Consider the following 21,985-nt stretch of genomic DNA (forward strand, 5'->3'; position numbering starts at 1 on the left):
CTTTCTTTCTTTCTTTCTTTTTTTTTTTTTTTTTGCTTTTTTTGCTTTTTTTCCCCCTTCCTTTTTCCAGTACAACTTGTTTTTAGCCACTCTGCACTGAGCAAAATGACTAGAACGGAGAACTCAACACAAAAGAAAGAACCAGAAACACTACTCTCTACCACAGAGTTACAGAATTTGAACTACTATTCAGTGTCAGAGAGCCAATTCAAAAGCACAATTGTAAAGCCAATTCAGAAGCACAATTGTAAAGCTGGTGGCTCTGGAGAAAAGCATAAAAGATTCAAGAGATTTCATGACTGCAGAATTCAGATCTAATCAGGCCGAAATTAAAAATCAATTAAATGGGGATCCCTGGGTGGCGCAGCAGTTTAGCGCCTGCCTTTGGCCCAGGGCATGATCCTGGAGAACCGGGATCGAATCCCATGTCAGGCTCCCGGTGAATGGAGCCTGCTACTCCCTCTGCCTGTGTCTCTGCCTCTCTCTCTCTCTCTCTCTCTCTCTCTCTCTCTGACTCTCATAAATAAATAAAAATTAAAAAATCAATTAAATGAAAAAAAATCAATTAAATGAGATGCAATCCAAACTGGAGGACCTAATGACGAGGGTTAACGAGGTAGAGGAATGGAGTGAGTGACATAGAAGACACGGTGAGGCAAGGAAGGAATCTGAGGAAAAACGAGAAAAACAATTAAAAGATCATGAGGAAAGGTTAAGGGAAATAAACGACAGCCTCAGAAGGAAAAATCTACCTGTAATTGAGGTTCCAGAGGGTCCTGAAAGGGACAGAGGACCAGAAAGTGTATTTGAACAAATCATAGCTGAGAACTTCCCTAACTGGGGGAGGGAAACAGGCATCAGATCCAGGAGAGAGAGAGATAATCCCCCCCAAAATCAATAAAAATGGTTCAACACCTTGACATTTAATAGTGAAACTTGAAAATTCCAAAGATAAAGAGACAAGAAATCCTTAACCTTTATGGGGAGAAGTATTAGGTTAACAGGAGACCTCCCCACAGAGACCTGGCAGGCTAGAAAGGAATGGCAGGATATATTCAGGGTCATAAATGAGAAGAACCTGCAGCCAAGAATGCTTTATCCAGCAACACTCTCATTCAGAATAGGAGAGATAAAGAGCTTGCAAGATAGGCAGAAACTGAAAGAATATGGGACCATCAAACCAGTTCTGCAAGAAATATTAAGGGGGACTCTGTAAAAGACATAGGAGTCCAAGGAAACAATCCAAAAAAACAGGGACTGAATAGGTATCATGATGACACTAAATTCATATCGTTCAATAGTAACCCTGAACGTGAATGGGCTTAATGATTCCATCAAAAGGCAAAGGGTTTCAGACTAGGTAAAAAAGCAAGACCCATCTATTTGTTGTCTACAAGAGACTCATTTTAGACCTGAGGATACCTACAGCCTGAAAAGAAAAGTTTGGAGAATCATTTACCATTCAAATGGTCCTCAAAAGAAAGCAGGGGTAGCAATCCTCATATCAGATTATCCCATAGAGTTTTTCCCAAAGACTGTACTAAGAGATGAAGAGGGGCACCATACTTAAAGGATCTATCCAACAAGAGGACCTAACAATCATGAATATTTATGCCCCTAATGTGGGAGCTGCCAAGTAGATCAATCAATTAATAACCAAAGTTAAGATGTGGTTTATGTATACAATGGAATATTACTCAGCCGTTAGAAATGAAAAATACCCACCATTTGCTTCAACGTGGATGGAACTGGAGGGTATTATGCTGAGTGAAGTAGTCAATTGGAGAAGGACAAACATTATATGTTCTCATTCATTTGGGGAATATAAATAATAGTGAAAGGGAATATAAGGGAAGGGAGAAGAAATGTGTGGGAAATATCAGAAAGGGAGACAGAACATAAAGACTCCTAACTCTGGGAAATGAATTAGGGGTGGTGGAAGGGGAGGCGGGTGGGGGTGGAGGTGAATGGGTGACGGGCACTGAGGGGGGCACTTGACAGGATGAGCACTGGGTGCTATTCTGTATGTTGGCAAATTGAACACCAATAAAAAATAAATTTATTATATAAAAAAAGACATACTTAGAAAATGATACACTTATACTGGGAGACCTGAACACGGCACTTTCTGTAAACCACAGATCTTCTAAGCACAACATCTCCAAAGAAAGAAGAGCTTGAAATGATACACTGGACCAGATGGGTTTCACAGACATTACAGAACTTTACATTGAAACACAACTGAATTCACATTCTTCTCAAGTGCACATGGAACTATCTCCAGAATAGACCACATACTGGGTCACAAATCAGGTCTTAAATGATAGCAAAAAATTGGGATTGTCTGCCACACATTTTCAGACCATAATGCTTTGAAACTTGAACTTAATCACAAGAAGAAATTTAAACAAGTGAAGGTTAAAGACGATCCTGCTAAAAGATGAAAGGGTCAACCAGGAAATTAAGGAAGAATTAAAAACATCCATGGAAAATAACGAGAATGAAGATAAAACTGTTCAAAATCTTTGGAATACAGCAAAAGCAATCCTGAGGGGGAAATACATGGCAATACAAGCATCCTTCAAAAACATGGAAAAAACTCAAATACAAAAGCTAACCTTGCACCTAAAGGGGCTGAAGAAGGAACAGCAAATAAAATGTACACCAAGCAGAAGAAGAGAGTTAATAAATATTTGAGCAGAACTCAATGAAATAGAGACAAAAAGAACTGTAGAGCAGATCAACAAAACCAGGAGTTGGTTCTTTGGAAGAATTAATAAGATAGATAAACCATTAGCCAGCCTTATTAAAATGAAAGATAAAAGACTCAAATTAATAAAACCATGAATGAGAAAGGAGAGATCACCACCAATACCAAGGAAATACAAACAATTTAAAAATCATAGTATGAGCATCTATATGCCAATAAATAAGTCTGTCTAGATGAAATGGACGCATTTATGGAACACCACATACTACCAACACTGGAACAGGAAGAAATAGAAAATCCAAACACTCCGATAACCAGGGAGGAAATTGAAGCAGTAATCAAAAACCTCCCAAGACATAAAAGTCCGGGGCCAGATGGCTTCCAGGGGAATTCTATCAAAGCTTTAAAGAAGAAACCATACCTATTCTACTAAAGCTGTTCAGAAAGATAGAAAGAGACGGAATACTTCCAAACTCGTGCTATGAGTCCAGCGTCACCTTAATTCCAAACCACACAAAGACTCCTCCAAAAAGGAGAATTATAAACCAATATGCCTGATGAACACAGATGCAAAACTTCTCAACAAGATACTAGCCAGTAGGATCCAACAGTACATGAAGAAGGTTATTCACCATGACCAAGTGGGATTTATCCCCTGGATGCAAGGCTGGTTCAATACTCGTAAAGCAATCAACGTGATATCAACAAGAGAAAAAAGAAGAACCCTATGATCCTCTCAATAGATGCAGAGAAAGCATTTGACAAAACACAGCATCCATTCCTGATCAAAACTCTTCAGAGTGTAGGGATAGAGCGAACATTCCTCAACATCTTAAAAACATCTACAAATAGCCCTCAGCAAATATCATTCTCAATGGGGAATCACTAAGATCCTTTCCCCTAAGATACGGAACATGACAGGGATCCCCACTCTCACCACTATTATTCAAGGTAGGACTAGAAGTCCTAGCCTCAGCAATCAGCCAACAAAAAGAAATAAAAGGCATTCAAATTGGCAAAGAAGAAGTCAAACTCTCCCTCTTCGCCGATGACATGATATTCTACATAGAAAATCCACAAGACTCCACCCCAAGATTGCTAGAACTCATACAGCAATTCGGCAGTGTGGCAGGATACAAAATCAATGCCCAGAAGTCAGTGGCCTTTCTATGCACTAACAATGAGACTGAAGAAAGAGAAATTAAGGAGTCAATCCCTTTCACAATTGCACCCAAAAGCATAAGATACCTAGGAATAAACCTAACCAAAGAGGTAAAGGATCTATACCCTAAAAGCTATAGAACACTTCTGAAAGAAATTGAGGAAGACACAAAGAGATGGAAAAATATTCCATGCTCATGGAGTGGAAGAATTAATATTGTGAAAATGTCGATGCTACCCAGGGCAATTTACACATTTAATGCAATCCCTATCAAAATAGCATGGACTTTCTTCAGAGAGTTGGAACAAATCATCTTAATATTTGTGTGGAATCAGAAAAGACCCCGAATAGCCAGGGGAATTTTAAAAAAGAAAACCATAGCTGGGGGCATCACAATGCCAGATTTCAGATTGTACTACAAAGCTGTGATCACCAAGACAGCGTGGTACTGGCAGAAAACAGACACATAGATCAATGGAACAGAATAGAGAATCTCGAAATAGGCCCTGAATTCTATGGTCAACTAATATTTGAAAAAGCAGGAAATACTATCCACTGGAAAAAGGACAGCCTCTTCAATAAATGGTGTTGGGAAAATTGGACATCCACATGCAGAAGAATGAAACTAAACCATTCCCTTACACTATACACAAAGATAAACTCAAAATGGATGAAAGATCTAAATGTGAGACAAGACTCCATCAAATACAAGAGGTTGGACCAGGTGAAAGGTACAGAGAAGAAGCTAAGATTAGGTAAGTGTTGTCTATAGGTGTAATAAAGGATTCCTGTCCTGGACCTCTAATCCCAGGGTACAGGACTCACTTTATATACCAGATCCCTCATTCACTGGATTGGCTTGGCCTACCATGCACATTAGTGTGTGTGTGTGTGTGTGTGTGTGTGTAGAATGAATTGGCAAGAATTGGTTTAAGAACAATACCTGTGAACCCATCTTGAGCTGCCCAGGGGTGGGTGCATGAAGCAAAGACTAAATTTCTTGGCCTTTATAAATTCTGGGCTTTTCTTCTAGGCCTCAAGATAGACCATACACTATGACTTTTTTGTGGTGCCCAGAGCCAGCGTCCTGTCTTGCTGCAGCAGTGATTAGTGTCATGGTAGCTAAAGGAGAAAAGAAGGTTTTGTTTACATGCTGTGAGAGCACCACAAACCTACCTCACTGTGTTGAAAAGCCAAATGCAATAGAGTGCGTTGGGTGATGTGTGTCAGATCCTGGGTTCTTGTCTCCTGGAATCACTGCCCCTGTCTACTTATCACATTTGTCTGGGCTTTGTAGAACTTCACAAATAATTGATTGAGTGATTGGTATGAGGTTAGGCTTGTGTAAGTATAATGTGTTGGTTTTCTCCATGTTCTTCAGGGGTTTTATTGTTTACAATCTTCTTTTTGTGTTGAGGGAAATAGCCAGAACATTTTTAATGTAAAGTTCTACACAAGGAAAAGTATCTGAAACACAGCTTGGTGACCTCTCTTGAGGTGTGCTTGTCTTGAACCATTCTTTATTTTTTGTTCCCATTCCCCTATTTCCTATTTTGGGCCAGATATTCTGTCCTAAAAACTTGACTCCTACCCTATCCACTCTTCCACCCCCCTCTCAAAAAAAGCACCCCCATACATTTATATTTAATTTGTGGGATGTCTCCCTGACTTTTAAGTGATTTGTGCAAAAATCCTGAAGAAGCTAAGAATACTCCAACCGTTGTTCTCAATTTCATTTTCAAGATCATTCCTTGACGTGATTCATATGAATATACTTGTATTTGGATGGATCAAACTTAATTTAATTTCTAATCTTGGAGTAGAGAGAAGCAGAAGCAATGAGGGAAGGTTTCGATGTAGAAACTAGAGCCAATAAACCAAGAAAGGGAAGATGAATGTATATCCAAATCACTCAAGAACTTTTATGTGGGTGCAAGAAATTTATGTCAAAGTGGCCACAAGATTGTGTAATAGGAGAGAGATGAATGTAACTCCTTGTTAACTGATAGAAACCAAAATTTTACGTGGAATCTTGAAATTTGTTGGGAAGAGGAGAGAACATGAAAGCTTGTATCATCTTTTCTTCCCCTCATTCCTCCTGTCATTTCTGAACTGTAGGAGACAGCCCCCTTGGGCTTTAGTGACTCCATTACTGGGGATTGTTTGTTTGACAGTTGATTTTGCTGTGCTGGATACTTCCTTTTTCACTTGCTTTTGTTTTTTTTTACCATACATGCTGACCCTTTTCACTTCTCTCTTTACCCTGGGAAAATACAATGGATAAATAAAAACTTAGTAATAAAAAAATAAAATGTTTTGGAACACATTAATATTTTCCATTGAATATTGTTATTTCTTCTTTTTCTAGATTTTATTTATTTATTCATGAGAGATACATAGAGAGAGGCAGAAACATAGGCAGAGGGAGCCTGATGCAGGACTTGATCCCAGGACCTGATCATGACCTGAGCCAAAGGCAGACACTCAACCACTGAGCCACCCAGGTGTCCTGTGAATATTGTTAATTCTTAAGTGTGATTTTATTTTACCTACTCCCTAATTGGTCTTTCTCCCTTTACTTCAGACACGTGTCCAATTTTACAACAAAAGTCAGTGTTAGAAATATAAAAATGGAAATACAGAAATTCCCTTTGGTATTTACCTTTTGGGGAATGCCTTTTTTTTTGGAATGCCTTTAATAATATTGGTGTTCAGCTGCTTCTTCTTCTAATAATCAGAAGAGCTTCACTGGCAATATAACTGGTTCATTTGTTGCTTATTATGTGGTATTTGTGGTATAACTGACAAGAAAAAGCAATGTGAAAGGCTAAGAAAAAACAGTGAGATCAGGTATAGAGTTTCACACATTCTGTTCTGAATTTACAGTAGTGGTTGTAAAATTTCATGCTTTCTTTTTCTTATGCAAATTTTAGGTTGTCAGATGTCCTGTGTACATATGACTATTTTGTGTTTCTATGCCATATCCCATTTTCATATGTATCAGAATACATAATGGCTGTCCCATTTGAGCCAAGTCAGGCACATTTGACTACTCTTGGCATTTGCTCCCCACCCCCCACCAACCTGGTTGGAATATGTCACACCCAAACTAAAACTCTTCACTTTCTCATGTATTTGAATTATTTTGAGGCAGAATACTAACCAAAGTGAGGACTTTGTAAGTTATATTAAATAATGATGGCAGTTGTTTCCTGTAGACATTATGACTTACTCAGAGGCCAGTACAGTTTGACATTTTAACTTTCAATTGTTTTTACATAGAAATCATATAAATAAATTCAAAATGGAAAATGTGACAGTCTTATAAATCTCTTTTTAATTTAATTTTCTTTTGTGAGAACATGATTAATTTCTTCTAATGTGTTTTCTCTAGGTTAAATAGATGAAGAAATAAGTTCAGACCAATTATAGTAAGTTATCTTTTAGGTAACATACTTCAGGAAAGAAGTAGTATTTTTTTAAAGATTTTATTTATTTATTCATGAGAGACACACACACACACACACACACAGAGGCAGAGACACAGGTAGAGGAAGAAGCAGGCTCCATGCAGGAAGCCCGAGGTGGGACTCGATCCCGGGTCTCCAGGATCAGGCCCTGGGCTGAAGGCGGCACTAAACCACTGAGCCACCCGGACTGCCCAAGAAGTAGTATTTTAAATAATATAATATTCTGTCAAATAGAGTGCTGATATACATATATATATAAAATATTATATATGTATATAATATTATATATATGTATATAATATATATATGACAAAGGTGTTATTTCTATATTCAAGTAATTTGATTATAATAATACCAAAATCTACTTAATACAACAATTATATCAAACTTAATTGAATCTTGCTTTGATTGACAATATAGAGTACAATTATAGATAACAAATACTAGAGGTCTGTAAAATTCAAATTAATTAAGTAGGCATTTTATTTTTTGTCATTATTATATATGTTTTTATTACTATGAACCAAATGCATCTTATGATATTTATTTGCTAATAGCACTTTCTATGGTAAGTGATCTTTTGTACATCCATTTATTGAGGTAGGTCTTAATGTTTGTCTTAACAATATTATGTACTCTATATAATTTAAATATTAAACTTTTGTCATATTTACTAAAATTATTATTCTGTTGATTGCTTTATTTAATTTTTTTCGTTTGAGTACAGTTGATACACAATGTTACATTAGTTTCAGGTGTACAACATAATGATTCAACTTCTTTATACTTTAGGCTATGGTCACAGCAAGGATAGCTACTGTCTGTCAACATTCAATGCTATTACATTATCATTGACTATATTCGTTGTGCCGTACCTTTTTTTTCCTTATTTTTTTATTATTTATGATAGTCACACAGAGAGAGAGAGGCAGAGACACAGGCAGAGGGATAAGCAGGCTCCATGCACCGGGAGCCCGACGTGGGACTCAATCCCGGGTCTCCAGGATCGCGCCCTGGGCCAAAGGCAGGCGCCAAACCACTGCGCCACCCAGGGATGCCCTGTGCCATACCTTTTATTCCCATTACTTATTCATCCCATAACTGAAAGCCTGAAACAGGCATTTTACTACCGTGGAGGTCCTTGGTGTCATTATTGCAAACACAACTTTTAATATTTTTTATTTAAACAGCATTTTCTACTTTCATGATGCTTTTTTAGCATGAGATTTTGCATTTGGTACTTGCTCTAACTTAATTGGGTAGTTAAAGTATTATTATCCTCATTTCATAAATGAAAGAAGTCATACAGCCAGTAAGCAGCAACAAACTCAGGAATTTAATCCTAATGTCCTCACCCCTAATTTTTCTGACCCCTATATTACTCTTGTCACTTAATATTTGATATACAGTAATATGCTAAATATCAAAGATTATACACTAGGAATTTTAAAAATCATCTATTCCTACAAAATCTTTTAAAATCATACTTTTAGAAATATACAGATTCTTTAAGACATGTTTTTAGAAATAAATATACATACTCTTAGAAATATATAAAAACATACTTTGAGAAATATAAAGATATTTTAAAGACATAAATCCTTCTGTGAAATGACAATGACTACTTCAGGTGTACTTTGATAGTATGAAATATTAAATATATTTTTAATAATAAATTTATTTTTTACTGGTGTTCAATTTGCCAACATACAGAATAAAACCCAGTGCTCATCCCATCAAGTCCCCCCCTCAGTGACCATCACCCATTCACCCCCATTCCCCAGGCATCTTCCCCTTCCACCACCCCTAGTTCCTTTCCCAGAGTTAGGAGTCTTTATGTTCTGTCTCCCTTTCTGATATTTCCTACCCATTTCTTCTCCCTTCCCTTCTATTCCCTTTCACTAATATTTATATTCCCCAAATGAATGAGACCATATAATATTTGTCCTTCCAGACTGACTTATTTCACTCAGCATAATACCCTCCAGTTCCATCCACGTTGAAGCAAATGGTGGGTATTTGTCATTTCTAATGGCTGAGTGATATTCCATTGTATACATAAACCACATGTTATTTATCCATTCATTTTTCTTTTTTTTAAATTTTTATTTATTTATGATAGTCACATAGAATGAGAGAGAGAGAGGCAGAGACACAGGCAGAGGGAGAAGCAGGCTCCATGCACCGGGATCCCGATGTGGGATTCGATCCCGGGTCTCCAGGATCGCGCCCTGGGTGAAAGGCAGGCGCTAAACCGCTGCACCACCCAGGGATCCCCTCCATTCATCTTTCGATGGACACCGAGGCTCCTACCACAGTTTGGCTATTGTGGACATTGCTGCTATAAACATCGGGGTGAAGGTGTCCCAGCGTTTCATTGCATCTGTATCTATGGGGTAAATCCCCAACAGTGCAATTGCTGGGTCATAGGGAAGGTCTATTTTTACCTCTTTGAGGAAACTCCACACAGTTTTCCAGAGTGGCTGTACCAGTTCACATTCCCACCAACAGTGTAAGAGGGTTCCCTTTTCTCCGCATCCTCTCCAACATTTGTGGTTACCTGCCTTGTTAATTTTCCCCATTCTCACTGGTGTGAGGTGGTATCTCATTGTGGTTTTGATTTGTATTTCCCTGATGGCAACTGATGCAGAGCATTTTCTCATATGCGTGTTGGCCATGTCTATGTCTTCCTCTGTGAGATTACTGTTCATGTCTTTTGCCCATTTCATGATTGGATTGTTTGTTTCTTTGCGGGTGAGTTTGATAACTTCTTTATAGATCTTGGAAACTAGCCCTTTATCTGATAGGTCATTTGCAAATATCTTCTCCCATTCTGTAGGTTGTCCTTTAGTTTGGTGACTGCATCCTTTGCTGTACAAAAGCTTCATATCTTGATGAAGTCCCAATAGTACATTTTTGCTTTTGTTTCTTTTGCTTTTGTGGATGTATCTTGCAAGAAGTTACTGTGGCCAAGTTCAAAAAGGGTGTTGCCTGTGTTCTCCCCTAGGATTTTGATGGAATCTTGTCTCACATTTAGATCTTTCATTCATTTTGAGTTTATCTTTGTGTATGGTGCAAGAGAGTGGTCTAGTTTCATTCTTCTGCATGTGGATGTACAAATTTCCCTGCACCATTGATTGAAGAGGCTGTCTTTCTTCCAATGGATACTCTTTCCTCCTTTATCGAATATTAGTTGACCATAAAGTTCAGGGTCCACTTCTGGATTCTCTATTCTGTTTCATCGATCTATATATCTGATTTTGTGCCGTACCACAATGTCTTGATGACCACAGCTTTGTAGTACAACCTGAAATCTGGCATTCTGATGCCCCAGATATGGTTTTCTCTTTTAAAATTCCCCTGGCTATTTGGGGTCTTTTCTGATTCCACACAAATCTTAAAATAATTTGTTCTAACTCTCTGAAGAAAGTCCATGGTATTTTGATAGGGATGGCATTAAACGTGTAAATAGCCCTGGGTAACATCGACATTTTCACAATATTAATTCTGCCAATTCATGAGCATGGAATATTTTTCCATCTCTTTGCATCTTCCTCAATTAATTTCAGAAGTGTTCTATAGTTTTTAGGGTATAGATTCTTTACCTCTTTGGTTAGGTTTATTCCTAGGTATCTTATGCTTTTGGGTACAATTGTAAATGGCATTGACTCCTTAATTTCTCTTTCTTCAGTGTCATTGTTAGTGTATAGAAATGCCATTGATTTCTGGGCATTGATTTTGTATCCTGCCACACTTCCAAATTGCTGTATGAGTTCTAGCAATCTTGGGGTGGAGGCTTTTGGGTTTTCTATGTAGAGTATCATGTCATCGGCAAAGAGGGAGAGTTTGACTTCTTCTTTGCCAATTCGAATGTCTTTAATGTCTTTTTGTTGTCTGATTGTTGAGGCTAGGACGACCAGTACTATGTTGAATAGCAGTGGTGAGAGTGGAAATCCCTGTCTTGTTCCTGATCTTAGGGAAAACGCTCCCAGTGCTTCCCCATTGAGAATTATATTTGCTGTGGGCTTTTTTAGATGGCTATTAAGATGTTGAGGAACGTTCCCTCTATTCCTACACTCTGAAGAGTTTTGATCAGGAATGGATGCTGTATTTTGTCAAATGCTTTCTCTGCATCTAATGAGAGGATCATATGGTTCTTGGTTTTTCTCTTGCTGATATGATGAATCACATTGATTGTTTTACGAGTGTTGAACCAGCCTTGTGTCCCGGGAATAAATCCTACTTCGTCATGGTGAATAATTTTTCTTAATATACTGTTGAATCCTATTGGCCAGTATCCTGTGGAGAATTTTTGCATCCATGTTCATCAGGGATATTGGTCTATAATTCTCCTTTTTGGTGGGGACTTTGTCTGGTTTGGGAATTAAGGTGATGCTCGCCTCTTAGAACGAATTTGGAAGTACTCCATCTCTTTCTATCTTTCCAAACAGCTTTAGTAGAATACGTATGGTTTCTTCTTTAAACGTTTGATAGAATTCCCCAGGGAAGCCATCTGGCCCTGGACTCTTGTGTCTTGGGAGGTTTTTGATGACTGCCTCAATTTCCTCCCTGGTTATTGGCCTGTTCAGGTTTTCTATTTCTTCCTGTTCCAGTTTTGGTAGTTTGTGGCTTTCCAGGAATGCGTCCATTTCTTCTAGATTGCCTAATTTATTGGCATAGAGCTGTTCATAATATGTTTTTAAAATCATTTGTATTTCCTTGGTGTTGGTAGTGATCTCTCCTTTCTCATTCATGATTTTATTAATTTGGGTCTTCCCTCTCTTTGTTTTAATAAGGCTGGCTAATGGTTTTTCTCTCTTATTAATTCTTTCAAAGAACCAACTCCTGGTTTTGTTGATCCGTTCCACAGTTCTTCTGGTCTCGAATTCGTTGAGTTCTGCTTGAATCTTTATTAACTCTCTTCTTCTGCTGGGTGTAGGATCTATTTGCTGTTTCTTCTCTAGCTCCTTTATGTGTAAGGTTAGCTTTTGTATTTGAGTTCTTTCCAGTTTTTGAATGGATGGTTGTATTGCGATGTATTTCCCCCTGAGGACTGCTTTTGCTGCATCCCAAAGATTTTGAACGGTTGTACCTTCATTCTCATTAGTTTCCATGAATCTTTTTAATTCTTCTCTAATTTCCTGGTTGTTCCTTTCATCTTTTAGCAGGATGGGCCTTAACCTCCACGTGTTTGAGGTCCTTCCAAACTTCTTGTTGTGATTTAGTTCTAATTTCAAGGCATTATTGTCTGAGAATATGCAGGGGACGATTCCAATCTTTTGGTATCGGTTCAGACCCGGTTTGTGACCCAGTATATGGTCTATTCTGGAGAAAGTTCCATGTGCACTTGAGAAGAATGTGTATTCAGTTGAGTTTGGATGTAAAGTTCTGTAGATATCTGTGAAATCCATCTGGTGCAGTGTATTATTTAAATCTCCTGTTTCTTTGGAGATGTGTTTAGAAGACTTATCGAGTGTAGAAAGCACTAGATTGAAGTCACCAAGTATAAGTGTATTATTATCTAAGTATGTCTTAACTTTGGTTATTAATTGATTGATATATTTGGCAGCTCCCACATTCTGGGCATATATATTGAGGATTGTTAAGTCCTTTTGTTAGATAAATCCTTTAAGTATGATATAGTGTCCCTCTTCATCTTTCACTACAGTCTTGGGGTAAATTTTAGTTTATCTGATATAAGGACGGCTACCCCTGCTTTTTTTGAGGATCATTTGAATGGTAAGTGGTTCTCCAACCTTTTATTTTCAGGCTGTGGGTGTCCTTCTGTCTAAAATGAGTGTCTTGTAGACAGCAAATAGATGGGTCCTGCTTTTTTATCCAGTCTGAAACCCTGCGCCTTTGATGCGGTCATTAAGCCCATTCACGTTCAGAGTTACTATTGAAAGATATGAGTTCAGTGTCATCATGATATCTATTCAGTCCTTGTTTTTGTGGATTGTTCCACTGGACTTCTTCTTAAAGGGGAATTTTAAGAGTCCCCTTAAGTTTCTTTCAGTGCTGGTTTGGAGGTCACATATTCTTTCAGTTCCTGCCTGTCTTGGGAGCTCTTTATCTCTCCTTCCATTCTGAATGAGAGCCTTGGTGGAGAAAGTATTCTTGGTTGCATGTTTTTTTCATTTAGGACCCTGAATATATCCTGCAAGCCCTTTCTGGCCTGCCAGGTCTCTGTGGAGAGGTCTGCTGTTACCCTAATACTCCTCCCCATAAAAGTCAGGGATTTCTTGTCTCTTGCTGTTAAGGATCTTCTCTTTATCTTTGGAATTTGCAAGCTTAACTATTAAATGTCGAGGTGTTGAACGGTTTTTATTGATTTTAGGGGGGGGGGATCTCTCTATTTCCTGCATCTGAATGCCTGTTTCTCTTCCCAGATTAGGAAAGTTTTCAGCTTCGTTTGTTCAAATACATATTCTGTCCCTTTCAGCACCCTCGGGAACCCCAATTAAACGTAGGTTTTTCTTCCTCAGGCTGTCATTTATTTCCCTTAATCTATCCTCATGTTCTTTTAATTGTCTCTTTTTTCCTGTTTCCCTCTTTGTCATCAACTTGTTTTCTATGTCATTCACTCGTTCTTCCACCTGGTTAACCCTGGTCATTAGAACTTCTCTTTTGGATTGCATCTCATTCAATTGATTTTTAATTTCTGCCTGATTAGACCAAATTCTGCAATCATGAAGTCTCTTGAGTCCTTTATGCTTTTTTCTAGAGCCACCAGTAGCTGTATAATAGTCCTTATGAATTGGTTTTCTGACATTGAATTGTAATCCAGATTTTGTAACTCTGTGGGAGAGAGGACTGTTTCTGATTCTTTCTTTTGAGGTGAGGTTTTCCTTGTAGTCATTTTGCTCAGTGCAGAGTGACCAAAAACACGTTGTATTGGGAAAAGGAGAGAAAGAAGGAAGGAAAAGAGAAAAAGAAAAAGGAAAAAAGGAAGAAAAAAGAAAAAAGGAGAAGAAAAAGAGAAAGAACAAAAGGGTGTGGGAAGCAAACAAATAAAAAAAAAGGTGGAGTATCTTCTGATTCTGTATACTTTAAGTCCCTTGACTTCCCCTAGAATTTATCCGTCTAGCTGGTGTTCTGGGGAAGGGGCCTGTTGTGCTGCTTTTGAAGTGTTAGCACTTGGGGGACCTGCTCAGCCCCCTGCCTGGTGCAGGGCTCAGTGTGTAATGTTTATCCTGTTTATCCTGTGAGGCCACTGTGAGACTTAGTGGGGGTTGTTTACCCTGTGAGGCCTCAGGAGGACCAACCACAGTGGTGGCGGCCAGCTCTGGAGCCCTGGATTCAGCTCCTGCAGTAGCTATGGAGCTCTCAGCCTGCAGAGGCCTGGATGCTCTGGTGGCGGGGCCGCTGATCTGCTCAGCTCGGGGCAGAAGCGTCCTTGCTGTCCTGGGCCCTCCCGGCCTCTGCCTGTCCCGGGGGGAGGCCGGTTCTTGGGCTGTTTCCCCGGCGCCCTGTGCTCCCAGGCCTGCGCTGTTGGATTCGTGCTCCCGGCCACGCAGCCCCCTCGGCGGAGCCGCCACCGGAGCCCCTCCTAGCTGCTCCCGGGTCCAGCCGCGCGTGGGCCGCAGCCCTTTAGGGAGCTTGGCCACGGGGTGTGGCACTCTCTCTGGGGCGCAGGTGTCTGTTAGTGTCCCAGGGAGCCTGAGGGCATCCCCGCCCTCCTCGGTCCTGCTCTAACTCCCTGCGAACACCTTTCCGCCGGGAAGGTTGGTGAAGCTCCTGCTTCTCTGGGAATGGGCTTTCCTGTCCTGGGGGCACTCGCCCCGGCCTTATCCTGGCTCTTCGCGGGTCCCCTCCCCCTTGGATGCCTTTTGTTTCTTTATTTCTTTTTTCCCCGTCTTCCTACCTTGATAGAAGCGTGAGCTCTTCTCATTGTAGCATTCCAGCTGATCTCTCTTTAAATCTCAGGCCTAATTCGTAGATTTTCAGGATGATTTGAAGGTTATCTAGGTAATTTGGTGGGAACAGGTGACTTGGGGACCCTACTCTTCCACCATCTTGCCCCTCCTCTGAAATATGAAATATTTTTTAAGGAAACAAACCAGGAAGGGAGGCTACCAAAATATATAGAATACTTTTCCTATTAAAGTTTAAACTTAGAAAAGTTAGCTAAAGAGGAAACTGTTTTCTTTGTACCTGTGCCAGTATTACAGAATATATAATTTCAGAAAATCCCCTCCAGTTAGAATCTTTAACATTTGAAACTAAAAAACTCCAAATGGAACGACAGTTTCTTATAATTCATGAGCTTTCACCCATTATTAGGTTTTAAATTTTTTGGTGGTTGGGACATCCTGTGTATGTGTGTGCATACTTTTAATGTCTTGCTCATATTAGGAACTCAAAGACAGTGTTTAAGGAAAATTGGGCTTACTTTACTTTTAATCTTTGCTTTTGATAATTTGAGCCTATCTTCATAAAAATCTACGAAGGTAAAAAATAATGGAGTTCCTTTATCAGTTTCTTATTTTCTACATTGCTATCAAATTTCTAAAATATAAATGAATCATCTTTCCTTCCAACTTAAAAAACTACTTTGTGAGATAAGTGGCATATTACTTTTTTGCTATAAATTTCTGATATATATGAATTTTTTACAGTGTGTGTGCATTATTTTGCAACAAAAGAGAAAAAAAAACCACACTCAAATCTAACACAGGAGAAAAACAAAGATCCAAATTGCCCATAGGATAAATTTTAAATGCTTTATTCAGGTAGATAGGTCTTTATCCTGAAACTTTAAATTGTTAAGTTTTATCTCCCCACCAACACCCACCACTCACCCTACACATGTGTACACACATCACTACTCCCCATTGAAATAGAACTATCTTTCCTAATGACACCGTTATTTTCCCGTCCAACTTGCTTTTTTTTTTTTCTGGGCACTCTATTCAATCTAGAAAACCACACCCTCCCTTTTGTTTCCAATGAGATTCCTTCAAGACCCAGCTCAAAACATACTTTTTTGGTCCATAGCAAAATTAGCCCCCTCCTCTGTGTACCAGGAGTGCTGTGTTGCACAACAGCTTCCCCTGTTCAGTGTGATCAGAGCAAGAACCACGAGGCATATATTATACATCTTTGTACCTCTCTTCCTCTTTCTCCATGCTTTGCCTGACACATTGAAGACATTCAGTAAATGCTTCTTAAATGAAAGAATAAATAAATGCACTAACAAATTAATATTTTTTCTAAAGTAATATAAATCATGTCTAGTGAATAAATACTGTTAAAGCAGTTAATAAAGATAATGTTTATTCAGCCTTAGAAGCAGGGTGGTGTATTGGCTAAAATTACAGCTCTGAAATGAGACAGATCAGGGTTTGTTTTTTAGCATCTACCAATTCCTAGCAGTATGACCTTTGACAATTGACTTCACCTCAGCGGGGTTTCACTTCTTTGATTTATACAAAGGGTCTAATAATACCTGAATCACTTAGCCCAATGTCTGGCAAAACCCAGGTGCTCATTAAATGGTAGTTATTACTGTTAATTTTGTCATCTCATATAATGTGTCAGTTTGGTATATTTGTTACCATCACACATTTTATTATTTATGCAACTATGTGAAAGGGGGCTGTGCCATTGTTTAACAAAAGGAAATCTTCCAAGAGATGAAATAAAGTTTGAAGGTTAATGGGGTGGTGAGGGGGTTAGAGGTGAGATCAAGGAAACTGGAGAAACAGAACTACTAACTCCCAAGAAAGAACTACCACCCAAATGGTCCCTGCAATTTTTATTTTGAGTCCCCTCATCCCTTTTCAGGGTTATCTCACTTAGCTCTCTGCCACCACAATGTCATTTGGCCCTTACCACTGCTTTAGGGAGAAAGGACACAGGCTGTGAAGACCAAACACTTCACTACTTACTAATTCTGTCACTTTGGGCAAGTGAACTGACCTCACGGGGACTCTATTTGCTCATTGATAAAATAGGAGCAAACATACCCACTACATTGGGTTGTTCTGAGGCATAAGTTAATGTATATAACATGCCTGATTTTAGAGCTGGAACATATTAGATGCTCAATGAATGATTGGTTCCTCACTTATCTCTTTCTAGGGTTATGATTATATATTTGATTATTTGTCTAAGAGGCAGAATCTCCTTCAAGTGGCTTCAGAAGGAGACTCCAAAAGGAGTGTTGAAAAAAGAGAGGAAAAGCATTAGTTTATTTTGATCATTTATCATATCTTACCTGAAGATCCTACCCTTCCATCCCCCCAGTGGGAATGTGTGATTTAAGTCAAGTCACTACCTCCTCTTAGGTCCATAAGTAAGTTCCTTTTATTTTTTTATTTTATTTTTTTTTGTAAGTTCCTTTTATTGACTTGACTCTGTATGTCATGCAAGCAGCATGGCTAGCAGGACATGGGAATCTCTATATGTGGGAGAGGTATAATTGGCTACTAATAATCTGCATGTATTAAAAGTTGATTCCTGTTACCCCATTCCTATACACAAGCAAGATCAGATTAATAGGCATGAGCCTTAGGACAAATATCCTTGGTGCAGGAAATATGACCTTGTCACTTTGCTGGGAAAGTTGGGTCACTGAAGGGTCTCATTACCTTCTTCAATGCTTTTGTTTGGTAGACTTATGAAGTCCAAAAAGTTTGCTTCTAAATCTGCCCAATATCTGTGTTGCTGCTCCCTTTATTTTTGTAAGAATTTATCATTCTCTCATCCCTGCCCTCAGCACCCCCTAGCCCTGGCCTAAACCCTTCCCAAACTTTCTTCCCAATCTTCCCCAAACCCTCTTTTCAATCTTCACTCTACCTTCCCCCATCCCTTCATACCTTACCCAATTTCCCTCCAGCACAACCATTCCCTCCATCACCCACTGACTTGACAACTCCCGGAATATTCAAGATCTCACACAAACTTTAAGCCTTTTCCAATTCCCTTCCTCCCAATTAACTTCCTTCCAATGTACTTGTCCCTTTCCTCTTCTCTCATCTAAGCCATGAAATAATTCAAACACTTTTAGAAATTGCCAGTGTTTGACTTTTTAAAAATATCACTTGCAAAATTGTCTTCTTTATTGAGAAAATGTTGCACTTGTTGCGATAACGAAAATCTTGATAAAAAGTCAAGTCAGTCTAACAACTACACTTTTTCAATGTTAGTTTCTAATGTGTATACTCATAGATCTTGTTAGTATAAATTGTAATCAAGACAGCTCCACATTAATGCAGGGTTCAAGGTGGGGGCATACAGAGGTGGTGAAAAAAAGCAACTCAAAAGTCATCAGGTTCGTTGCCTGATCAGAGATCATTGCATGATCTGAGAGGCAGGGTCATTGTACAAGTACTTGTCGTTCCTTGCCAGTGCATATACTCATGTGGGGAGCTGAGAGAGGCAGGAGAGACAACCTTAAGCAGACTTGCACTGTGCCTGGAGCCCAACATGGGCTCTATTTCAGGACTCTGAGATCATGACCTAAGCTGAAACCAAGAATTGGAAGTTCAGCTGACTGTGCCACCCAGGTGCCCCATTCGTGGGAGATTCAGAGAGCAGCAAATGTTGATGACAGCTGAGGTAACAGAAAACAGGTTTTTAGGCACAGTCATTATTCAGCAATTATTTCATTATGACATCTCCTATTCTACCTGTGCCTTGAAGCAATTGTAGTGACAATAACGGGATGGAAAGGACACAGTGAGTGTACTCCACTCCAGGTTTAGATCATGTGCTTCAAACCGGTGAATTCCAAGAATCAGAGGGTACTTTGTGGCACATGAATAATCCCACATTGGAACTATGCAACATGGTTTCCAATTTTAACTTCCACAGGAGTTGTTTCCTTGATTTATGGATCCATTAATCAATGGATGACCATCTATCACCTCAAGCTTCAGAAGTAAGATATTATTGCAGATGCACAGATTCTCTTGAAGAACCACAGAATGGTCAATGCTGTTTCTGTAGGAGCCCAAATCCACCATTGCTCGCTAAAAGAACTGTTGTCTTCCCAGTCAGATTTCAACAGTAAGCCATAGGGTATGAGACATAGATATTGGAAGTGAAGGGGGCACATATTTGTAGATTGGCCTGACTGGATTCCCCCTTACCACCAGGTCTTGATGTTTCCTTCCTGCTGTGCATGATGAGGCTTGACAGAACAATCTCTGGCAAAATGACCAGGATAACCACAAGAGAGGCACAAGTGACTTTCACAACAGTCGGCCCGTTCAGCTTCACTGAGATGTGGGCTATTTCTTTCAGCCTGCACAGGCTGGTTTTTAGCTATTGAATTCTCAGGCCCACCTCCCTCCTCAGAAGGACTTGCTTCTTGTGGGTTTGGATCAGTCTTACTACTTAGTTTCTCTTCTAGGCACTGAGTGATCAGATTAGATAGGTTGGTGGCTGATGGGTTATTGTGAGACAGATAGTCTGGGATAGAACTGGAAAGCCCTTCCTGAAACTGGATGCAGAGAGTGCTTTCATCACAGTTTTGCTCTTGAGCAATGAGATGGAAGTGGGTCATATACTGATGGGCAGGATCCTCCTGTTGGCACAGCTGACTGATGCAGTGACTGACATGTTTTCCAGACTGTCAAAGTATCCTGGAGCACTTCTATGAAACTTTCAAATTGCTCCAGCAGGGCACTTTGGATATCTAGTAAGGGCTAAAAACATTCCTGCCTCACCTGAGAAGCAGTTGCCAACAAAGCTCACTACAGCTGCTTCAGTGTGATGCAGGTGCCCTCTGACTCCTATGTAACTATTCAATTGAATCAAGAACTCAGAAAGTTTATGAGCATCTCCACTGAAGTCTAAACAGTATTCCAGGGAAAAAGCTTCCCCTTCTAACCCACTGGGGGACTGGGACTCTGAAGCTGCTGATGTCAAAGAAGCTATTAGGCCTTCCAGGGACTTCTGGGGTGCTGAGGGCTATAGGAACTCCTGGGTATCTAAAGGATCCAGGGTCTAGTGGGGCACTGTAGGTTCCAGGGACTCCTGGAGAGTTGGAAGCTTAAAGGGTTCCAGGTATGTTGGGGTATTCTGGCAATCTGCTGCCTTGTGGGTTTCCTGGGCACTTGCGAGATCCTGGTGCTCTAAATTCTAGGATTTCTGGGCCACCAGGGCATCCTGGATATCTGGGGGCTTTTGGGGCTTAATTTCTGGAGGCTTGTTGGCCTCCTGGGCCACTGGGGGCCTCTGGAGTTCCTTGACTTCTGGGAGATTTGGGGATTTCCAGGCTTCTGAGAGCTTACAGACCAGTGAAGGTTGCTGGGGCTCATGGGTTGTTGGAAGTTTCAGAGACTCTGGGGCTGCTGGAGGTTCCAAGGGCCTCTGGGTTTCCTAGACCATTGGTGTTTTCTGGTGCTCTTGGGCTGCTGGGGGCTTCCAGGCTGGGAGCTCCTGGGGCTCTCTGAGATTTTGGAGATTCTCAAATTCTGGGAATTTTTGGCACTTTCAGGATTTTGGGAAATCTAGGTTTTCTAGGGATTTCTGTGGCTCCTGGGACTCTGAGGGTTACTGAAGTGGTTCAACTTCTTTGGCTGTTTGGGGCATCTGGAGCTCTGTATCTGGGCCTGTGGGGCAACAGTTTCTTCCATCAGCCACTACACTTGGGCTTGCAAAATTTTATTCTCCAATTTCAGAACAATATAGGAAGCTACTAAGTCCTCCACCATCTTTGGCAGTTAGCTACATAGAGAGATTGGGTGGTTTTTCTAAAAGCTCCATTTAGAAAAAGCACCTTTCAAAAAGATGTCAGGCTCTGTGAATTTTTCAAGAGATAGGGATTTGGGTCCCACCAAGGTTGATTACCAGGTCACTGGTTGCTTCTGGAGCTCAGCAAGGGAGGTATGAGATACGCTGTAAGGAGAGTGGGATTTGAGGATCAGAAACTGTGGAAAATCACTCGTTTAAAATAAATTAGAACAAATCCTGCCTAACAATGCTGGGTTTCTATTACCATAGGCTCATTCATGAGATGAGTCATATATGCTGGTTCTGACCCCATTTCATTTTAAAAACAACATCTGATCCAGACTGTGTATGCCATTTTGCTTTTTTCTGTTGAAACTTAACATTAGAAGCAACTTATCCCTATTTTTTCTAGTTTATATAGTCTTTAATAGCTTATGTCTGCTTAATATCCCAATGTAACATTTGGGTTTTAACAGATGCTTTCAATGACTAAATAAAATGTTTGAGCAATATGGAGATTTTAGGCTCTGTGGTGGGTCAACCCAAGAGATATTTTTGGGTGACTGAGGTATAAACTCTTTCTGACACCTCAGAAATCATACCACAAAAGTAACCACACAAGACCAACCTCAGAAGAAAATAAGCAAAAGTTGACTAAATATATATGTGTGCTCAGCAGACACATGTGTATTATTTATAAAATGCCTCAAAATAGTTAAGAAAATAATCTTTATAAATGTACATTACCATTCAGAGACTTAGTCCAGGAGGTCAGCTGTGTACCCATCGTTGAGGAGGAAGATGTGTAAATGGCTGTGGAGGCTTGCCTTTTCAGCACACACTGAACTCAAACAAACACACCCACTCCCAGAACACATTCCAACTTTCCTCTGTAACATAGCTATTTAGAGTGTGGAAGAGGGTTTTTTTTTGGGGGGGGTTGACAGTACCTTATAGTTT

The 21,985-nt window shown here is 39.8% G+C and overlaps 1 protein-coding gene across 1 annotated transcript; it reads right to left on the reverse strand.

Annotated features, from left to right (window-relative positions):
* Positions 1–19,433: 19,433 nt before the first annotated feature.
* RTL3 (retrotransposon Gag like 3) lies at positions 19,434–21,812 on the reverse strand. Its single transcript, XM_055338048.1, is given in 4 exon segments — positions 19,434–19,923; positions 19,925–19,993; positions 19,995–20,280; positions 21,773–21,812. Coding segments are annotated over 4 exon segments (885 nt in total).
* Between the last annotated feature and the right edge of the window lie 173 nt (positions 21,813–21,985).

Source organism: Nyctereutes procyonoides, unplaced genomic scaffold (assembly GCF_905146905.1).
Source record: "Nyctereutes procyonoides isolate TBG_1078 unplaced genomic scaffold, NYPRO_anot_genome, whole genome shotgun sequence".
Taxonomy (NCBI): Eukaryota; Metazoa; Chordata; class Mammalia; order Carnivora; family Canidae; genus Nyctereutes; species Nyctereutes procyonoides.